The sequence below is a fragment of the Vombatus ursinus genome, unplaced genomic scaffold (assembly GCF_900497805.2).
Source record: "Vombatus ursinus unplaced genomic scaffold, bare-nosed wombat genome assembly UNPS02014784.1, whole genome shotgun sequence".
Classification (NCBI taxonomy): Eukaryota; Metazoa; Chordata; class Mammalia; order Diprotodontia; family Vombatidae; genus Vombatus; species Vombatus ursinus.
The window spans coordinates 1,322,851-1,343,984 of NW_020954562.1; the positions used below are offsets into that span (position 1 = coordinate 1,322,851).

The following is a 21,134-nucleotide window of genomic DNA, read 5'->3' on the forward strand; positions in this document are numbered from 1 at the left end:
GCTAGGTGACGCAGTGAATAGAGCACTGGCCCTGAAGTCAGGAGGACCGGAGTTCAAATCCAGCCTCAGACACATGATACTCACTAGATGTGTGACCCTAGGCAAGTCACTTAACCCTGATTGCTCACCAAAAACCAAAACCAAAACCTTCTGCCAGCTGCAGAAATTTCCTCAAATGAGAACAGATACTCTCTCAAGCACAAATATTGTGTTTGGAAAGAAATATAACAGATCCTTTCAAAAGGTGTATTTCCCCAAGAGAACTGTCCTATAAGTACTAAACTTTTCCTAGATAGACACTCCCTTTCTGTGAACTGATCACATTTCATCAGAATAAAGTAAAGATTGAGACTGCTAGTGATAACAGGTAGGTCATACAATAATTTTTACTTTTATTTAGGGCCTTGCTTTACTTTTTAACTTAAAAAGAAACAATTTACAAACTCCATTTAAAAGTAAAAAGTGAAACAACTATAGAGCTCAACTCCACATTCTGTACTCTAATTTTGAGTCTTAAGACAAAGGTAAGTTAGATGCCCTATAGACAAAAGAAAAGTGTACTAGCAGAGTGTAGTCTCACTGGTTTTGGTGCCAAGAGTCCTGGGGTCTATGTGTGAGATCTTAGACCAGTTGCTTAACTGCTGTAGGCCTCAGTTTCTTATTTATAAACTAAAGGAGTTAGACTGGATGATTAAATTAAATTCAAGAAGCATTGATTATATACCTACTCTGTTCTAGGTACCTGACACACAAAGACAAAAATGAAACTGTTCCTGTCCTGTCCTGTATTTTTTTTATAACTTCTAAGGTTCTTATCAAGTCTAAATCCTATGAATTTATGAGCTCTGGATTTGGAGGCAGGAGACTTCAGCTGGATTTCTAGCTATGAAAGTTACTAGCTATATAACCATAGACTTCCTTATCCTGTTTCTACATTTGTGCAATGGATCTAATAATACTTATCCTACCTGCCTTTGTGGATTGTTGAAAGATGGTCCTTTGAAGTGTTATATATGGGTGAGCTGCTGTTATCAATAATATTGTTAAACTTTTACTCATGGCTGTTAAACTTGAAAGCCATGTCAACTTTGAATGAGAAAAATTTATCAACCATTTCTAAAAATAATTACAAATTATTTTTTATATCACAGCTATGAACTAAGGAAGAGATAGGTACTAGATCTGTGATTTAATTGGTATAGAGAAGTTCTAGGTGAGTAAATTTCCTCGACCAATGCTGAAGTCAGCAACTTATAGTCTTAGAAAGTTGCATAGAGAATTTAGGTGATTTGCCCAGGGTCACACAGCCAGTGTTGTTTGCTCTTCCAGGTCTTCTAGGTCAGTTCTGTCTACTTTACCACAATGCTTTAGAGGTAAACTATTAGCAAAATGTTGCAGTTTTAAATACTGCATAAGAAACTTTATGAAATTTCTGTATTTATGTTCAGGATGAGATGACATTATTAACAAGTAGATGTCTAGAACAAAACAAAAACAAAAACCCACCCAACAAAAATAGACTCCAAAAATGACATGATTTTTATGGGATTAAAACTTCTTGCTAGGTTTAAGATCAGCAAATATAAAATAAAATCATTCATCAATATAATCATATTAATGATTAATTTTAAAATGTAGGCCTCTAGAGTACAGGTTCTCAATCTGGGATCCAAGAGATTGTTTTTTAAAATAAATTTTGATATTATATTTCAATATAATTGGCTTCTTTTGTAATCCTATGTTTTATTTGATGCATAAAAACCACAAGGAGTCCATAAGCTTCAGAGTTCATGAACCAAAGAGTTCATGACACAAAAAAGGTTAAGAATCTTTACTCGAGAACAAATAGATTGAAAAGTATATTAAAAAGATGATTTGCTTCAAATGGCCTGTAGCATATAGTTGTTTCACGAATTGAAACAATTCATGGAAGGGCACGGAAGGCCTTCAGGATAGGCAGGGTCTGAATGGGTTACAACCTGCATCACTGAATAGAATATTAATGGGATGGAGATCATAGAGCCAAAGCTTCTAAATCTATTACAAGCATATGGGTCCCCTGTTTTCTCCAACCAAAAATCAAGATGCAGAGCCTGGCAAAGCATAGTCTTTTTGTTGATTCAGGACCAGGAGATCATTCGTATTATGGCCAACATTAATTATTACAGAATATCTGTAGCCAGTTAGAACAATGAAAAAAAATCCCCAAATCCTCCTGTTTAAAGTTTAATTTCAAGCAACAAAAGCAAGTTTGTTTTACGTTCTGCTTGATCAGTGTTGTTTCCACGTGAATGTATGGAAAGGAACCTGGATCTTAGGTACAGATGTGAATCCTCTAGAATTCAAACATACCTGTTTGATTTATAAAGTATTTATTCTGTTAATGGTGGCTGGTGGACAAATTGTTAAAAAAGATGAGCATTTACAAGTTAGGTAGATCAAAGGTGGGCGGAGGTTGAAAGTGTTAACAAAGATTAAACTGTTGCCAGTGGATATAGTCTCATATTACTTTAACACCATTCTCAAAAATGTCAAGGTAATAAGACAAATGTCCAGGTCATTTATAAGTGATCCCACCTTCCACGGAGCTTATTAAACTCAAGGTAGCTCTGAATTTCCTTGAGTTAACAGATTTCCCATGAAAACATTCAGGCCCTAGCATTCAAGCCTAGAGTTTTAGCCTGAGCATCTTGATTCACTGATGGCTACAGCTAAGACGGGAGAGGAGCATATAGAGATGAAAATCCCAAATTCACAACCCAATTCATGGCGTTGCAAGTTTGGTAACAGCAGTTAGGGAACTGTAGTGGGAAGCAAAGCAAAAGGCAGAGAACTACGGAACATTTAAATGAATTGCAGAAAGGGAAAAAAGAAACAAAAATGTGGAGTGGGTATAGTGGGTGAAACTACTCTTCTGAGAGGTTAGTGGTCAAGGTCCCAGTGATGACTCGCTTTAAAGGTGGAATCCAAAAAGGCCCATAGAGGGAAATGACCTGTCTAAGGTCCCCCGAAGGTAGTTTAGAAGCAAGGCTGGAATTTCAATCCATACCTTTCAAATCTTGTTCAACCCACATATACAAATGAGGCAGGTAGGTGTCGCAGTGGATAGAGTGGGCCTGGAGTCCAGAAGATTCATCTTCCTGAGTTCAAATCTGGCCTCAGATACTTCCTAGCTGTGTGACCCTGGGCAATTCACTTCACCCCATTTGCCTCAGTTTCTTCGAGTATCAAATGAGTTGCAGAAGGAAACGTCAAACCACTCCAGTATCTTTGTCAAGAAAACCCCAAAAGGGGTCATGAAGAGTTGGACACAACTGAAAACAACTGAACAACACATATACCAATACTGAAGGGCCTCCTTCCTCCTGCTTTTTGACCACACTTCAAGCTTTCAGAGAATCCACGGATACAGAAGATGTGGAAAGAAGTTATAAAAAGCAGAAACAGATTGAGGGAAGTGATTCAGGCAAGACTCCCTCACAATTAGGGGCTGGCAGAGCAAAATATTCTCCAGCATTGATTGAATATTTTTTCACTTTCTTCTGTTAGAGTCCCCCAGTTAGAGATTCACTTGGGTGAATAAGTATATTGTTTAAAAAATATAAATACTTCTGGAAGTGTTAAGTATCAGTCATTCATAGAGTAGGGTAAATTCTTTTAACAACAGGATGAGATTAACTATGCTGAAAGAATGGGAGTGAAGAAGGGAGAAAGGGAACAAACATTTGTTAGGCACCTGCTAAGTACCCTGAAATCTTATTTGATCCTTACAACAATCCCTGAAGGTAAATACTATTATTAGTCCTAATTTTTAAGATGAGGAAACCAAAGCAAACACAGGTCAAGTGACTTGCTCAGGGTCAGACAGCTAGTAAGTATCTAAAGCTGGATTTGAATTTAGGTCTGACTCCAAAGCTCTATCCATATGCACCTAATGGTCTCATCATTCCCTCAGATGGGCAACGTTGGAGCTAGGAGCACTTGGTGGGGGTAGAATAAGCCTACGTAGATACCACATTGCAGAGGGTGGGGCATTAGGCAGCATAAGGGACACTACACACCTGGGGAAAGGGGGTGTTAGGAAGTGGGACAGGGGTGAAGGAAAGGAGGAAGGAGAATACCAAAAACCTCACTTATTTCAAACTTGCTTGGAAGAGGCTCTGAACCCAGAAATTAGGGAGAGAGTGATTCTCTTGCTGTTTTTCCTTTTTTACTTTACTGCTCCCAGGACCCAAAACTCAGACCAATCCTGCTGATGTTAGACTTCGACTTCATCTTAGGTTAAAGACCAAAGAGCAGGCAGATGCTGATTATGGGCTCAACTTGATGACCTGAGCTCTCTCCTACAGGCTAGGTGATACCAATGAATGGAATACTGGGTCAGGAAGAGCCAAGTTCAAATTCTGCCATAGCTAGACCTGGACAAGTCACCTAATCTCCCGTAGCCTTAGTTTCCACATCTGTAAAATGGGAATAATAATAGCACCTACTTCATAAAGTTGTAATGAGAATCAAGTGAGATATTTAAATGCTTACTACTACCATTGTTTATTATTAAAAGTAACTTCAGATAGCACAGGGGATATCGTACTAGACTTGGGAGACAGGAAGACCAGATTTTGAATCCTGCCTCCAAAATTTACTAGTATGTAGTATGTAGTACTAGTATGTATGTATGACCTTGGGCAAGTGATTTAGTCTTTGATCAGTCTCTGCTTCTGGATCTGTAAAATGAGGATGATAATAATAGCACCTCCCTCTCAGGGTTGTGGCAAGGATCAAACGAGATAACATATGTGAAGCACTCACACACTTTAAAGTGGTAAACAAGTGTTAAATTATTATTGTTATTATTTCAGTAGGGCAGAGGATTAAGTAGAGAATCATTGAACTGGGGATGTTAGTCAAAATAGAGAGGACTTTTTTTGGGAGGGGGAAGGAGTAGGGATTGTAGAACGCAGCTATCTTCAAGTATCTAAGGGACTATGATGAAGATTACCAGGTCACTTGACTTCAGTTCAGATATTAGCCCTTGGAAGGTCTTTCCAATGCCCAAGATTCTTTGAAATATGGTTTTATGGACTGAGTTAACATCAGAAAGACCATGCATAAGCTTGTTCCTATGGGAAGCTGCTTTCATAGAGATAAATGAACAGCTTAAAAATTAAGGTCTGGAAGCTGAGACAATAACTAGACTCAGCTGTAGGCCTTCTGCATGATTTTGAAACAGAACCAGAAGCCCAAATTGATAAGCAGCCTGGAAGGTGATGCTTCCTACTGACAGCAGAGCCATGAAAATTAAACTGAAAGGATCAACAGATTTCAGCCAGGGGTTCTGTTGTGGCCCCCGTCAGCAGATGAGTGAAGCCCAATGATCCCTTTTCAGAAAAGTTTTTAAATGCATTAAGTAAAAAACATAGGATCATGGATGAAAACCAATTATACTGAAATACAGTTATGAAAAAAAAGTCGGAAGGTCTCCAGGTTAAGAACTCTGATCTAGAGTAATGCCCTCATTTGACAGATCTGCACGGATCAGACACTGTGGAATAGAAGATGCCATTGCAAGACATGTAAAATGCTTGGTAAGGAAAGGACAAAGGGACCTCTCCCTAGGTCCAATCTCATTATAACTATTTCCAGCATCCCCAGGGACTTCCTGACTATGTAAAAGCAATGGGCAAGTAGCCTTCCTGTTCCAAATCTATGATCCAATCATCCAGTCTCCAAATCTGGCTCCACTCTGCCCCCTCCCTCCCTATTCTCCAACTAGGGCCATTTGGAAGCAGAAACAAACTTTGCCTTTCTTTCTAAACAATGCTCAATACTTTGCCAGCATAATCTCACTTGAAGTTTAAGGTCTAAACAAATCCACTCAGAAAAGGAAAGAGGAAACAGACTTTCATAGCCCTGCTAACTGTTCAAGGTCTGGATAGGACTTCTTTCTTCTACTAGGGGTGGGGAACCTGCAGCCTTGAAACCACATGTGGCCCTCTAGGTCCTCAAGTGCTGCCCCAAAGTTTGGATTCAGTCAAAGGGCCACACTTGAGGACCTAGAGGGCCACATATGGCCTGGAGGCCTGCTTCTAATCCATGAAAAAATCCTCCCTTCATTGCAGAAAACAGACAAATTCCTGGAGGTCCTATTTCCCTCTAAATGGGACAGTTCTTATACTCTTAGGACCACATATTTTTAGCTAGAAGGAACTTTTAAGTCATCTAATCCATTTGCCTCATAGTAAAAGATGAGGAAAGTGTTTCCACACCAAAGTCACAAAGAATTCAAACTTAGCTCTTCTGACTCTGAATCCAACACACATTCTTCTGTACATTTCCTGAAAACTACCTATTTCAGTATTTCATGCAATTCTGTGTTGCACTCTGATCAAGCATCAGGCCTGGTGTCCGGAGAAATCTGAGACTACTCAATGGTTCTCACTGGACGGTAAGTCACTGACCTCAAAATTCATCCTTAAAATAGTCTTGGGTCTAGATACTTGGCCCCCTTACTTCCCTTACTCAGTCCCCTCTGGATTGAGGCCCAGAATCCATCCAGGTTCCATTGGCTCACATGGCTTTGATGACATGGAAGCTACCAACTCTATTCCTTTGAGTGAGATGGAAGACCACCAGGCTTTACCACTTCCCTTACAACTCTAAAAGTCGTCTGGGACTTACCTCTGTCCTGTAGACCTTTGGCACTGTTTTCTGCCCTAACACTGTAACTTAAGGACCTCTGGCCCCTTGTCATTTGCCATCCTGCTGAACCTTTTAGGACTTTCTAAGCAGCTGTCAATCAATCAATCAAACATTAGATGCCTACTATGTGCCAGGGACTGTGCTAAGCTCTAGAGATATAAAAAGACAAAAGACAGTCTCTGACCTCAAGGAGTTTACAATCTTATAATCTTACAAGATTATATACTAATATATATGTATATATGCATATACATATACATATATATATATGGAATCAAGAAGCCTGGAATTCAAATTCTGCCTCAGAGGCTTATTAGCTATGTGAACCATAACCTTTTAATTCCTCTCTGCCTTAGTTACCTCATCTATAAAATAGGGGAAAATAACACCTACCTCCCAGGATAAAATTGTGAGGATTAAAAGTGAGATAATGTTTGTAAAGCATTTTGCAAACTTTAAAGCCATGTAAGTGCTAATTATGATGATGATGATGATGTGGTGGAGCTGTCTCTCCCAGTTAGAATGTGAGCTTGAAAGCAGGGTCTATTTAGATTTTTCTGTTTGTATCCTCCGCACTGTGTTTGGTACATAGTAAACTCTTACATGCCTTTCCATTCATTCATTCATTCAGATGTTATACTTTATGAAGTGCCAGGAGATATTCAGGTAAAAAGGTACTTAAATTTAGGTATAAAATAAGGACAGCTTATATAGTATCAATTCCAAAAGTGATACTGTATAAATTGAAATCATTCCTTAAACCTGAGTTCTTGATTATCCAATATAGACACAGTGGTGAAAAGAAAGTACTGAAGATACTTCTTACATCCAGCAACACACAACAACCTCCTAGCAGTCAATTCCTTTACCTCCGTGAAGGCAGGCAGAGTTTGGCAGAAAAGAGGGTAGAACTGGGTTTCTATGGTAGAGGCAGAAGAACGACGGTTGTTGCAATTTCTTTGTAATTAAAAAAAAGCAACAACTTTTCAGATATTCATCTGGGAAAAAAAATAAGCGACTCATAGTAGATGAAGAGAAATAACTTCACAATGTGCAGCTGGAGAGTCCAGAGGCTCTATGGTATAGTGAAGAGGCCCCACAGACCTGTGAGTCTGTGAATGAGTTCTGGGCTCCTTCACCTGCTGGCTGTGTGACCTTGGGGAAGCCGCTCAGTCTTGGTTTCCTCTCCATTAAAATGAGGAGAATCGAACTTGCCACTATTTAGGTCAAAGGGTTATTTGTGAAGATAAAATGAAATCCTGCCAAAGTGCTCTTCTCCCTGGTTCCTCTACCCAGCCAGGCTCTCTGTCTCCCTGTGTTTGGTCTGGCCATCCTCCAGTGCTGGAGAGCCCTCCCTCTTTAAACTCAGCCCAGGTCCCTCTTTTCAGTTACAGCTCAGGCACCATTTTCTACAGGAAGTCTTTTCGGATGTCTAGAGCTGCTCCTCCCAAGCTATCTTGTATCTGTGAATTGTGTATCTTGTATCTTGACTGTGAACTCCTTGGGGGCAGGAGAAGGGCTTTTGCCTCTTCTTGTATCCCCAGAACATAGCACAGATCCTGGCACATAGAAGGTGCTTAATAAATGTTTATTGACTGATTTGTTCTATTTAACTACTTTGCTTATGTGTACTTATTAACTTTATTTTTATGCTGTGTATATTTTTATATGAATTCCTCCATCAGAAGGTAAACTCCTTTCAGTAAGGGATTGTTTTATGCTTTTATCCCTGTGACTAACCACGATGTTTGACACATAGTAGGTACATAGTAAATATTTGTTGTCTGAAGTGTTTTATAACTATAATGTAGCAAATTTATCATCATTATGAATCTAATAGGACTATAATAAAAACAATTAAAAGTAGAAAAAATAATTGGGTTCTGCACCCCATTCTCTCTCCAAGTGAATAAAATAGCCAGGACTTCAATGTTTACTATATTTAAGGACTTTTGCTATCTAGCATATATTAAGTGTTGGAGTATTAGTTCCAGATAGAAAATGCTCCTTTGGTTTACTTCTGCTGTAAAGCAGCCCTTCTAGTACCTATCAGACTTTGGCTCTAGGACACTCGATATTTACAGAACTAGATATGCATATTAAACATGAATGCACTGAGTCAGGCATGCTCCAAGAAGCAGACTGTGAAACTATATGGGGCCAGGATGCTAGCAAGAATTCACAGGACTGTGCAAGCCCCCTGCTATTCCATACCTTGCTGGAAATATGCAAAAAAAAAAAAAAAAAATTGCGCAGGTCATCTCTCCTACAGGTACAGTTAACAGGGTGTCTTTAACGAGTCTATAAGGGCCTATGATCCTTTTAATCTTTTTTTTTTAAATACATGTATATGACTAATGAGGAAATAGGTTTTGCATGACTTCATTAATGGGTATTATATTTCTTGCCTTCTCAATGGGTAGGGGAGGGGTGGTAAGGGGAATCTGGAACTATTTTTTTTTTAAAAGTATGTATATCCTACAATCAGGCAAGATTGCAAAGTGAGGCTGGCCCGACCCTCAGGTTTTGCCTCTGACACATACTACCTATGTAACCCTCGGCAAGTCAGTTAACTGCTGGATGCCCATACACCTACGACCATAAATTACATCGATCAATCCTTGGATGATTTAAGGAAATAGGGTAAGACGAAACAACAAATCACCAGAGAGCTGCACAATCATCATAATAGGACACTTTGAAAGATCTGAAAAGGGGTTAATAAAAACACCGGCTTTGGGGCTCAAAATTCTGGCCCCAGGCAAATCACTTCCCCACTTGGGACATCAACTTTCTCATCTATAGAAAAAGAATTAGATCATTTCTAAGCTCCTTTTTGGCTCTCAATATCATGGTCCAATCAAGTTCCTTAAATCACAAACCCCCAAGGCTTGCCATTATTGTGAATTCGGGACAAGGCCAAAGTTCATTACTCTGCTGTATTCTTTCCTGGTTAAACCAGCAGAATTTCTACTATTGAGTCCATCCTTTTAAAATGTCAAAGGAGGAGCGGATAAGGAGACCATGTGGTTTCCAGGCTACCAGTGTTTTCCTACTGTACAAAATGGGTAGTCAATAAATAAATTTCTATCATTAGGAGCTAGTTCCTCAGTGACTACTTTAATACTTAATTCAATAACATTGTTTCAGTGATGTCTCCACCTACTTATAGTAGCTAACCAGGAAAATTAGTGGAGTTAATAAAATTCTAATTACATCTTTTAGTAACTAAACTCAGATAAGGTTTTTTGTTTGTTTGCTTAAGAAACATGATTTAATACAAACTAATAATTTCTTCCCCCCTTTTCACCTCTCAACCTCTAGAGATTCCTACGGTGCTATGGTGCTGTTGTAGGAAATGACCACATCAGTTCCTTATAGCTCTTCCTTTCCCCTGGAAACAAAAGAGCTTTCGATGCCTGCTGCTATCATTACCTAGAATGAGGGTGAACCCCAGCCACGCCAATCTCTCTTCCCAAAATACAAGTTGATGGTGGATTTCTCATTGGAAGCACTGTATTTAAGGAATAAGGGTAAATACCTTACCCCAAACCACTTGTCATCCTCGGCAACATCCCCCACATCTAGTGGGTGCCTGATGTGCACGGGACAAAATACTCGGAGAGGATCAAAAAAGAATGTTGTGCTTCGCAGTGCCCTCCCTCAATGCACCAAGGTTAGCCAACCTGTCAGTCATGGAGGGTCACTCTAACTGGGCATCTGTAGAGGCTAGCCCAATGCCGAAGCGCAGGTTGTTCACTTCCCTTGGCTTCCCTCTCCCCCTCCCCATCCCCCCTTGCAATGGATCCCGGCCAGTCTAGTCCCTGCCTTACCAGCCAGTCCCCCTCCACCGCCTCCATCTCCTCCGTGGCCCTTCCTCCTCTGCAGGATGAAATAAGGGTTGGCTCTCTCCGCAATCCACAGGGCGTTCGCCAACAGCACCTCCTCCGGATTCAGCCACATGCTCCCGGGCCCCTCGGACACACAAAGGGCGCGCCGTGCGGGCTGCGTTTCAGAGCATATATATACACACACAAGCACACTCCGCCCCTCCGAGAACCTCCAAGCCCACCTCCCCGCAGGCAAAATAGCCGCGGATACTTCTCAGAGCCCTTCCAGACTAGAAGCAGCGGCAGCGACAGCTGGAGGAAGAAAAGAAGGAGGAGCAGGAGCAGGAGGAGGAGGAGGAGGAGGAGGAGGAGGAAGTGATTGCGGCCGCAGCGCCGGGATCAGGATCCGGATCCGCAGCCCAACAGGGTTGCGGGCATCTCAAACTGATGAAGGCAGGGGCAGCAGCAGCCTGATAGTGGGAAAGGCGTCCGTTTCCCCAGCGCTCGCCCCCAGGGTAGGGGGCGGGGGCAGTTTAGTGAGCTAAGGCTTCCCCCAGGCTGTCGTCTCACCTCCCGCCTCTCAAAGGCAGGCAGTACGCCAGCAGCCCGAGACTTTCGGCTGCATTTTCGCTCCCGAGGACACGTCGGTGGCTCGAGGTCTCCAATTCGGAGCGCTCCTCTCCAAGGCCCAGGAGACTCGGGTTCAGCGCGCGCTCCTTCGTGGCTCAGGGTGCTTGGACTCCGAGCAAGGTTCGGCTCCCAGCACCCCCAACCCAACGCTCCGGGATTCTGCGGGATAAATGACGAAAAGCTCCTCATAAGAAGCCAGCCGTGACCTCACCGTACGGGCAGAACCATCTCCCATCCCCTTTCACGCTGTCCACGGGGGCCGAGCACTGCTCCTGCTGTTTGCTCGCTGGTGCTGCCTTCTGGCCCCAGCGTAGCGAGCACGCAGCCCCACGCCCATCCTACTCTAGCAGCTGGGATGATGCGAGCAAGCCCGGGTCCCTTTAAGGAGTATCCCCTAAGGAGACAGCGCCACCTCCTCTCCCCAGGAAATGTATTTCGAGGTTCCAACCCCAGCGAGGGGTTCGCGCCTGGATTGGAAGGAGGAACCTTCTACTGTCAAAGTCAATGTTTTTGTTTACCGAACCCCAAGGGGCCAGTCACGCGCTCTGCTTGTCATTCCATTAACCCCTCCTCTTCCCCGTTCCAGGCTCATTAAAGTGGCTCAAGCTAAAAGCATTACATCACTTCTTTCCTCGACCTGGCTGGTCTAGGAGTGCAACATGGGAATTTGGAAGTGGCCCAAAAGATGAGACTGATTCTGGCTACAGCCTTTCATCTTGGACTTAGAAGATAGTGCACTGCAGTCTTTCAGTGAGACAACTCAAAATCCAAAGACGTAAATACATTAAAAAAGCAATAAATTAAGAACACACTGGAAACTGTCTAGATGCTAGAGATTGTCCTCGGTGATCCTGAAGGAATCGAACTCTTACGGGTGCCCTCCCCTCCCCAAACCCCCTTTTAATTCAATGCAGCAAACATCCCCCACCTGTTTCTAAGCAAAGTACTGGAGGATACAAAGATCAGATGGGGGAAAGCCCTATTTAACTTCCTGTGAACAGAGTACATTTGTCTGATGACCTTTTCCTTAATGTCCACCTTTTTATGCTTTTCTACTACGGAGCAGAGGAGGAAATAGCGATAGTGTGGTCTGCTATTTCTGAAAGCCAGTATGACCTGGAAGTAGGTCCTAGTGATGATTAGTTGTTTTGTAAATCTACTTACATCATTTTACCCCCCTTTTTTGCTCAAAATAATGGATGGATCCTTTTTTTGCCAACTGAATGCAAGATCTTTATTTTAAAAAAAAATCCACACAACTGGGTTCTACTATCTTAGTCTTATCGCATATATTGATGTTGCATTTACTTATTTATGAATATGCCGCCTTATCTCTGCTCTCACAGTCTCGAAATTCAGTAGAATGTAAGCTCTTTGAGGTCAGAAACCTCAATTTTGTCCTTCCCAGGCACCATGGTATAGATCATAAAACCCTCGATTTGAAGTCAGGATGATCTGGATTTGAATCCTGTCTCAGAGGCCTAACAGCTATTTGACCTTGAGCAAATCTTTCAAACGCCTTAAGCCTCAGTTTCCTTGTCCGTAAAACGGCTGCAATTGGACTTGATGATTTCCCTTCTAGCTCTAAGATCCTATATTCTCAGTGCCTGGAACAGAGTAGGTTTTTAACAAATGCTGACTGATTCATAAGCAATAATAACAACAGGAACGATTTCTACACCTTTTGAAAATTTTCAAAATACTTCACAAACATTACATTTTATCCAGCTGACATTTTCTGCAAGCTGCTTTGTAGACTCTTGTTCTATTGGTTCAGAGTATGCCTAACTTCGTCCTAAAATGCTTCTAGATACCACAACTTGCATTCAAGTGTTGAAATTTGAAGCTGGTGAAAAATGTTGGATTTATTAAGACAAAAGTACTGGTTAACTTGTACAACATACTTTTAAAAAAATCTTTGAATCAAGGTAAGCTAAGAAAGGTTACTTTGAAAATGAGACGAGGAAGAAAATCTAAATACTGAAGTGATTTTTCCAAAAGTAAACATTTCCCCTGATTCTTATGAGCTGTTAGAATAAGTTCTAGCCAGTTTCCTTGATTGTAGGAAGATGGTGGGATTTAAGTTGTGATAACTTGTAAAGCATTTTTCAAATTTTAAACTGCTATAATATATAAACTGCTAGATATTAGTATTTTAAAAGGTCATTTAAATTAGAGGATCATAGCAGAATTGGAAGGGATGTTGCAGATTATTTAGTTCAACTTCCCTCATTTTTAAGATTATGAAAGAGGCTGAGAGAAATGATTTAACCAAGGTCACACAAGTGAGGCAGGAAAACTCTAAATCCATTCCCCCAGCTGCTACCTCCTTGATGAATTATTTCATCAATTATTTACAAGGTAATTATTTCTATAACTAGGCAGTACAAATAGGAAAGGAACAGTTAGAGGAAATTATTAGATGTTTATATAGGTTTGTGCTTGTCACAATTTACCTTCAAGTCACTTTCTGAAGTATTACTTTGCATTTAAAAAAGCAGCTGCCTCTACAATCTAAATCTAGAAAAAAGGCACTCAGGACACCTAATTAATCCACCCAGGCCTCTAGGAAATAGGTATTTTTAGATTTAGATTTACTCTTATTTTAAAGGCAATCAAGGGTTGTTTCAAGTCTTTTCAAGAGAAAAAGTATCTGGGAGGAGATAGGTCTGTAAGAGTGATGTACTCAGTAAAATATCTTTGGGATAGGTTATCAAATAAGATATTTTATTGCATGTTTCACATATGATTCAGCCCCTGTCTCCCTCATAGCTATGCAGAGGAGTCATAAATGAATCACCCCAAAGGTAGATGATTTGGTTTTTGACTATCTTAATAACTGGTCATGGAGTAGGGGAAACAGTATTGGGCTTGGATTTAGAAAGACTTGGGTTCAAATCCTGCTTCTGACATGTGACCTCTTCCAGCTCAAAACTCACAACCTATTTGTTCCTTGAGCACAGGACTTAATTTCCTAAATCTAGGATATTCAGGTGATGGAGGTAATTCACTTAGAAATTCAAGATCCTCCCCTTACTATATATACAAGACAGTCTAATTCTATTACAGTCTGTTGTTGTTTGTCCTTGTTCTTGAAGAGGACCATGACATCAGGGAGGTGATGCCATGACAAGCAAGTGAACTGGATTTAAGTGAGAGAGTGATGTAGTTTGGGGTTGCTGGGAACCTTGAAATGTCAGGGTACAGGACAGGATCTGCCTGGAAAGAATTAATGCACTCACCCTTCTTCTAGTCAAAGTGGCATTCCTAGTGAATCTTCAACTTAATGGGGGTAAGACTGATACTTATCCACAAAAAAAAAGGACATAGAAAAGATGGGATTAAAAAGTGGTAAGTAGCCTGGGGTGGTCCAGGTGCAACAGTGAAAGGATCTAGATAGGATTAAGGAGAAGTAAATAGCCTGGGGTGGGCAAGAGCCACTGTGAAAGAATTGTCAAGTATGTAGGTGGGCTGGGGTGGGCCAGATGCCATGAGAAGCCAGTGATCTGGGCTGCTGAAATGCATGGAAAATTCAGGGACTGGGTTGCTTTAAAAAATATGGTCTTTTCCATTTAGGGGTCCAAGTCCCATTACCCCATTAGTCCTGCCGCATCCTCACCCCAAACCATTACCCAAGGTTTTATTTTAAAAGTCAGTCAATAAAGGATACAAATACAAGCAGAAAGGAAAATAGTCCATCAAAACTACTTGGTACTGGCTAAGAAATAGAGTGGTGGATCAGTGGAATAGGTTAGGTATGCAAGACACAGTAGTCAATGATTATAGTAACCTACTATTTGATAAACCCAAAGACCCCAGCTTCTGGGACAAGAACTCATTATTTGACAAAAACTGCTGGGAAAACTGGAAAAATATATCACAAAAACTACGCATAGACCAAAATCTTATACCATATATCAAAATAAACTCAAAATGGGTTCTTGATTTAGATATAAGGCTGATACTATAAGTAAACTGGGAGAGCAAGGAATAGTTTACCTGTCAGATTTATGGAGAATGGAAGAATTTATGCCCAAATAAGAAATAGAGAACATTATGAAATGCAAAATGGATAATTTTGATTATATCAAATTGAAAAGGTTTTGCACAAAGTCAATGCAACCAAGATTAGGAGGGAAGCAGAAAACTGGGAAAGAATTTTTAAAACCAGTATCTCTGATAAGGACCTCATTTCTAAAATATATAGAGAACTAAGTCAAATTTATAAGAATACAAGTCATTCCCCAATTGATAAGTGGTCAAAGGATATGAACAGGCAATTTTCAGATGAAGAAATTAAAGCCATCTATAGTCATATGAAAAAAATGCTCTAAATTACTATTAATTAGAGAAATGCAAATCAAAACAACTCTGATGTACCACATCACACCTATCAGATTGGCCAAGATGACAAAACAGGAAAATGATAAGTGCTGGAGAAGATGTGGGAAAATTGGAACATTAATGCATTGTTGGTGGAGTTGTGAAATGTTCCAACCATTTTGGAGAGCGATTTGGAACTATGCCCAAAGGGCTATAAAAATGTGCATACCCTTTGACCAGCAATACCACTTCTAGGGCTGTATCCCAAAGAGATCATAAAAGTGGGATGAGGTCCCACATATACAAAAACATTTATAGCAGTTCTTTCTCTAGTGACCAGGAATTCAAAACTGAAGGGATGTCCATCAATTGGGGAATGGCTGAACAAGTTGTGATATAAGAATGTAATGGAATACTATTGTATAAGAAATGATGAGCTGGCAGACTTCAGAAAAACCTGGAAAGACTTGTATGGACTGATCTTTGATAGACTTAGCTCTTCTCAGCGATGCAAGGATCTAAGACATCTCCAAAAGTCTCATGATGGAAAATGCTATCCACATCCCTAGAAAGAACTATGGAGTCTGAATGAAGATTGAAGCATACTATTTGCTCTTTTTTTCTCTTCTGTTTTGTTTTGTTTCCTCTTTCTGGTGGTTCCTCCTATTGGTTCTAATTCTTCCTTACACATGACTAATGTGAAAATATGTTTAATAGGAATGTATATGTAGAGCTGTCTCAGATTGCACACTATCTTGGGGCGGGAGGGGGAGAAAAACTTAAAACTCAAAAGCATATGGCAGTGATTGTTGAAAACTAAAAATAAATTAATAAAAGAAGAAAAAGGAAAGGAAGATAGTCCCTGCCCTCAAGGAGCTTTCATTCTAAAGGGGTGGGAGTGGGGGAAGACAATACATAAAAAGGAGCTTCAAAGGGGGTAGATGGCAGGGGTAGATGAGAAGAGATGGAGGTATTCTTTAAGGTGGCACAGTAGGGAAAGTATAGAGGTGTCAAGAGTGTAGACTGAGGAGAGAATGCAGATATGAGTGGCCAAGATATCCTCCTTAAAATGTAACTTCTGAGAGGAATTGGCCAAGCTGAGGGAGAAGCCACATGGGAGGAAAGTACTTCCAATGTGTGAAGTTTAGGGGTAAAGTGAGCTTCCAGTGCGAAGAGGTTTGTGGGGAATTGTGGAGAAAGTCTGAGAAAGTCAGGGGTGCAGCCTGGAAAGGCATTGGGACCTCTGGAGTTCCTGTTCCACCATCAATAACCTTCCCTTCATTTTAGAACTTTTTTCTCTTTGAGGCTCCTTCCATCTTTTAACTCTCCCATGCACCTGGCTCTCCCCCACCCCAAACGATACTGTGTGCCTACCTAGCCTTTCAACAACACTGCCTGTACTCACTATCATGAACCTCCTGACATATACGGTCCCAGAGGTGGGGTTAGATTATTCCTTGCTCTCCAATTCTAGAGCAATTCTAGGTTCTCTCTCTCTACTTTCACCACAAAGCAACCTCAACTCCTTTGATGTTCAACCCATTCAAGTTTCTCACCCCATCTAGATCTTTGTAGTAGTTATCTATCAGCACCCAAGTCATTTCCCCTCCTTTCTAAAGGACTTCAAAACTTAACTTACAATCTTCCTTGTCTCTCCAAACTCCTGTCTTTTATACTGAGAGACTTCAACATTCATGTTCAAATGGCCTATGCTGCTAATTCCTTAGTCTCCTAATCTTCTATGAGTTACATCTCCATTGCACCTCATTAATGCACAGTGATCTGTCTATCATCCGCAAGTGTTCCATTTTAATGACTAAAAATTCACATCAAAACCTCTTCTCATTTCAATTTTTCTCAGGTCTTACCTCTCCTAAATCTATCTTCCATCCTTACCAGGACCTCTATTCCACCCATCCTTCAGTATTCTTTCAGGCTATCACTGCTGTTTTACCCTTATCTTCCTCCCTTCCTAATCTTAACCTTATAGAGTTAACCAGTTCAACTCCTCACTGTCGCCTAGTTTCATGTTCTTTGTCCCCCTGTTCTCTTGATGTCAATACCTTTTCAAACTTCAAACTTGGATTACTGCCACCATCTTCCACCTCCACACCTAATCATATCATGCCTCATAGAATTGGAGAAAATCCTACCACCAAGCTAACTAGGTCTGCTAACATTTTATACAACTTAACATCAACTGCTCCCCACCCACCAAAGACAATTTTTTTATTACTCCCTAAATGATTTTCTATCCCACTGAGATTATACCATATTCTTTATATCAGCCTCATATGCCATCCCTGTCCCTACTTTCTTAGCTGAGGATCTTACCTTATATTTTTCTGAGTTTTTCCTGTTACTATTTTCTAAATCTCAAAACCCTTGGAATCATCTTTCATTCTATCTTCTTTTACTACTGTCTCTGATGAAAAAGAGGTATCCTCTTTGCCAAGACCAGCGTCTCTACATATAGCCTTGATCTCATCCTATTCTATCTTCTCCAGTAGATTGATCCTATAATCATTGTCTCTTTTTTCTAATCTTCTATCTCTCCCTACCTATTAACTCCTTCCCTGCTGCCTACAAACACATCCCACTTTCCCCTATCCTGAAAAATCTCTCACTAGATCCTTCCATCCCTGAAAGCTGCCATCCCACTGCTCTTCTCCCTCTCATGGCCAAACTTCTGGAAAAAAATGTCCATACATATTGCCTTGGTTTCCTTTCCTCTTACCCACTTCTAGACCCTTTTTAATCTGACTCTTCACTCAACTGAAACTACTCTCTCCAAAATTACCGATGATCTCTTAATTGCAAATTTTAATATCCTTTCCTAAATCTTCACATCCTTCTCAACTTCTCTACTGCATTTGACATTGTTGACCAGCTTTTCCTCTTGAATTCCCTCTTTTATCTGGGTTTTTGGGACACTGTCCTCCTTTGGTTTCCACTTACCTGTCTGATCACTCCTTTATCAGTCTACATTGCTGTCTTATCATACATATCATGCTCCTAAATGTGGAAGTTCCTTAAGGTTCTGTTCTGGGGTCTTCTTCTATCTTCTCTCTCTTCATGTTCTAACTGTGAGCCCATCAGCTTCCATGAAACTAATGATCATCTGTATTCAGAAGACTCCTCCATCTATATATCCAAGTCTAGTTTCTTTCCTAGGCTTCATTCATCTCTAGCTGCCTGTTATGTATACCTATATCTATCAAAATGGGTGTTCCAGAGTCATCTCAAATTCAACATGTTCCTGAATGAGCTCACTATCTTTCCCTTAAAATCTCTCTTCTAAATGTCCATATTTCTGGTAGGGTACCATCTTCTTTAGAGTCATCTAGGCTTGCAACCTTGTCATTATCCTTGCCTTCTCATTTACCTCACATATCCAGTCAGAGGTCAAGTATTATTGTTTCAATCTCTAAAACATCCCTTGTACTTATCACCTTTTCTCTCTTTTCTCTCTCTACTCATACAGCCAACACCCTAGTTCAGACCCTTACTACCCTTTGCATGGACTGTTACAATAACCTCCTATGGGAACTTGTCTTCCTGCCATAAATCTCTCCCCTCTCCAATCTATTCTCCACACAGTTGCTAAAGTGATTTACCCTTTCATAGATCTGACCATGCTACTTTCCTATTCCATAAATTGTATTGGCTCCCTATTGCCTCTAAGATCAATATATACTTTCACTTTGGCTTTAAAGCTCTTCACAACCTGGCTTCAATCTTCCATTCTTACTCCATTATGTATTATTGCTCCTTCCGGTATTCTATGGTCTAACCAAACTGGTCTTTTTGGTAGTCTTTCCACATAACACTTCATCTTTTGTCTCTACAGCTTTGCATTGGCTGTCCCACATATCAGGAATGTACTCACTTCTCACCTCCACCTTTGCTTCCTAATCGTGCTCAAGAAGTTTCCATGTGAAGTCTTTCCTGAATCAGCAGCAAGTGCCCTTGCCAGCCTCCCTCAAAAAGTATGTTAATTGTATCTTGTGTATATGGTGCATATATTCATTTATCCATGTCTCTTCAATAGAATGTAAGCTCCGTGAGGGCAGGGATTGTTTCATTTTTGTCTTTGTATTCCTCAAAGTCGGTGCTTAATAATTGTGGCTTGCCTGTTTGATTTATTTGTATTGGAATAGTTTTAGAAGAATGTTTTCTCTTAAAAAGTAGTGCCAATATTACCCACTTTCACCATGGGCAAGTTTCTTTCTTTCTTTTTTTAACTAATTAATTTATTTTTAGTTTTCAACATTCACTTCCATAAGCTTTTGAGTTTTACATTTTCTCCCCCTCTCTGTCCTCCTCCCTCCCCAAGACAGCATGCAATCTGACAGTGGCTCTACATATTCATTCTTATTAAACATATTTTCACTTTAGTCATGTTGTAAAGAAGAATTAGAACAAATAGGAGCAACCATGAGAAAAAAGAAACAAAACAAAACAAATAAACAAAAAAGAGAAAGCAAATAGTATGCTTTGATCTGCGTTCAGACTCCATTGTTCTTTCTCTGGATGTGGATAGCATTTTCCATCATGAGTCTTTTGGAATTGTGTTAGATTCTTGTATTGCTGAGAAGAACTAAGTCTATCAGAGTCAGTCATCACATCATGTTGCTGTTACTGTGTACAACGTTCTCCTGGTTCTGTTCACTTCACTCAGCATCAGTCCATACAAGTCCTTCCAGGTTTTTCTGAAGTCAGCTTGCTCATCATTTCTTATAGCACAATTGTATTCCATTACATTCACATACCACAACTTGTTCAGCCATTCCCCAATTGATGGGCATCCCCTCAATTTCCAATTCTTGGCCACCACAAAAAGAGCTGCTATGAGCATTTTTGTACATGTGGGTCCTTCTCCCATTTTTATTAATTAATTAATTTATTTTAGTTTTCAACATTCACTTCCATAAGCTTTTGAATTTTAAATTTTCTCCCCCTCCCTCCTCACTTCCCTCGATGGGGTGGCATGCACATGGGCAAGTTTCTTAATTGTTCTGAGCTCCAGTTTCATCATCTATAAAATGAGAACAAAGATCTTTGCATTACTTAGATTCCAGGGTTGTTGTGAGAAGAATAAAGACCAGACCTGTGATTTCATTGGTAGAGGTTTGCCTGGGCAGGTTAGTACTTTCTGTGCAACTGAAAGTCTCAGAGAGTTGCTTAGAGCAAGGGGAGGTTGTGACTTGCCTAGTCATCACCCTGCCAGTAGGTAACAGAAGCAATACAAACCAACTCTTTCTGGCCCTGATGACAGCTCTCTGTTGACTCTCCAGGCCTCTTGGGCGAGGCAAGCTCTTGCTCTGCTAACCTTAACACCCTATGCCAATGTGAACTTTATGTCAGCCCTTAGAATACTCAGTCACTCTGGGAGCATAGAGATTTCAAATTGAGTCAATGATAGAATCACTGACATTTGTCTAATGACGAAAGCCAATATTATTTGATTGCATGGATTATTCCATTTCTCTGACGGTTAGAAATAGCTAAGCTTCGGTCATTAGCCCCTGTGGCTCAAATCTTTAAAACATTGTAGACATTTGTAGAGTGTAACAAGGGAGTCAGAGGTGCCCTCCAGTTCAAGATTTCTTTTTCCTAGCATGCCACATCTGCAGTCAATGACAAAGTTTA

At 40.5% G+C, this 21,134-nt stretch overlaps 1 protein-coding gene across 1 annotated transcript in view; it reads right to left on the reverse strand.

The window, feature by feature from the left end:
- The window catches only part of TBC1D9 (TBC1 domain family member 9), a 123,538-nt gene extending 112,867 nt beyond the window's left edge, over positions 1-10,671 (reverse strand). The window contains exon 1 of the mRNA XM_027866843.1: positions 10,533-10,671. Within this exon, the coding sequence (XP_027722644.1) occupies positions 10,533-10,662 (130 nt within the window). The 5' untranslated portion in view covers positions 10,663-10,671. The remainder of the gene's footprint in view (positions 1-10,532) is intronic.
- Between the last annotated feature and the right edge of the window lie 10,463 nt (positions 10,672-21,134).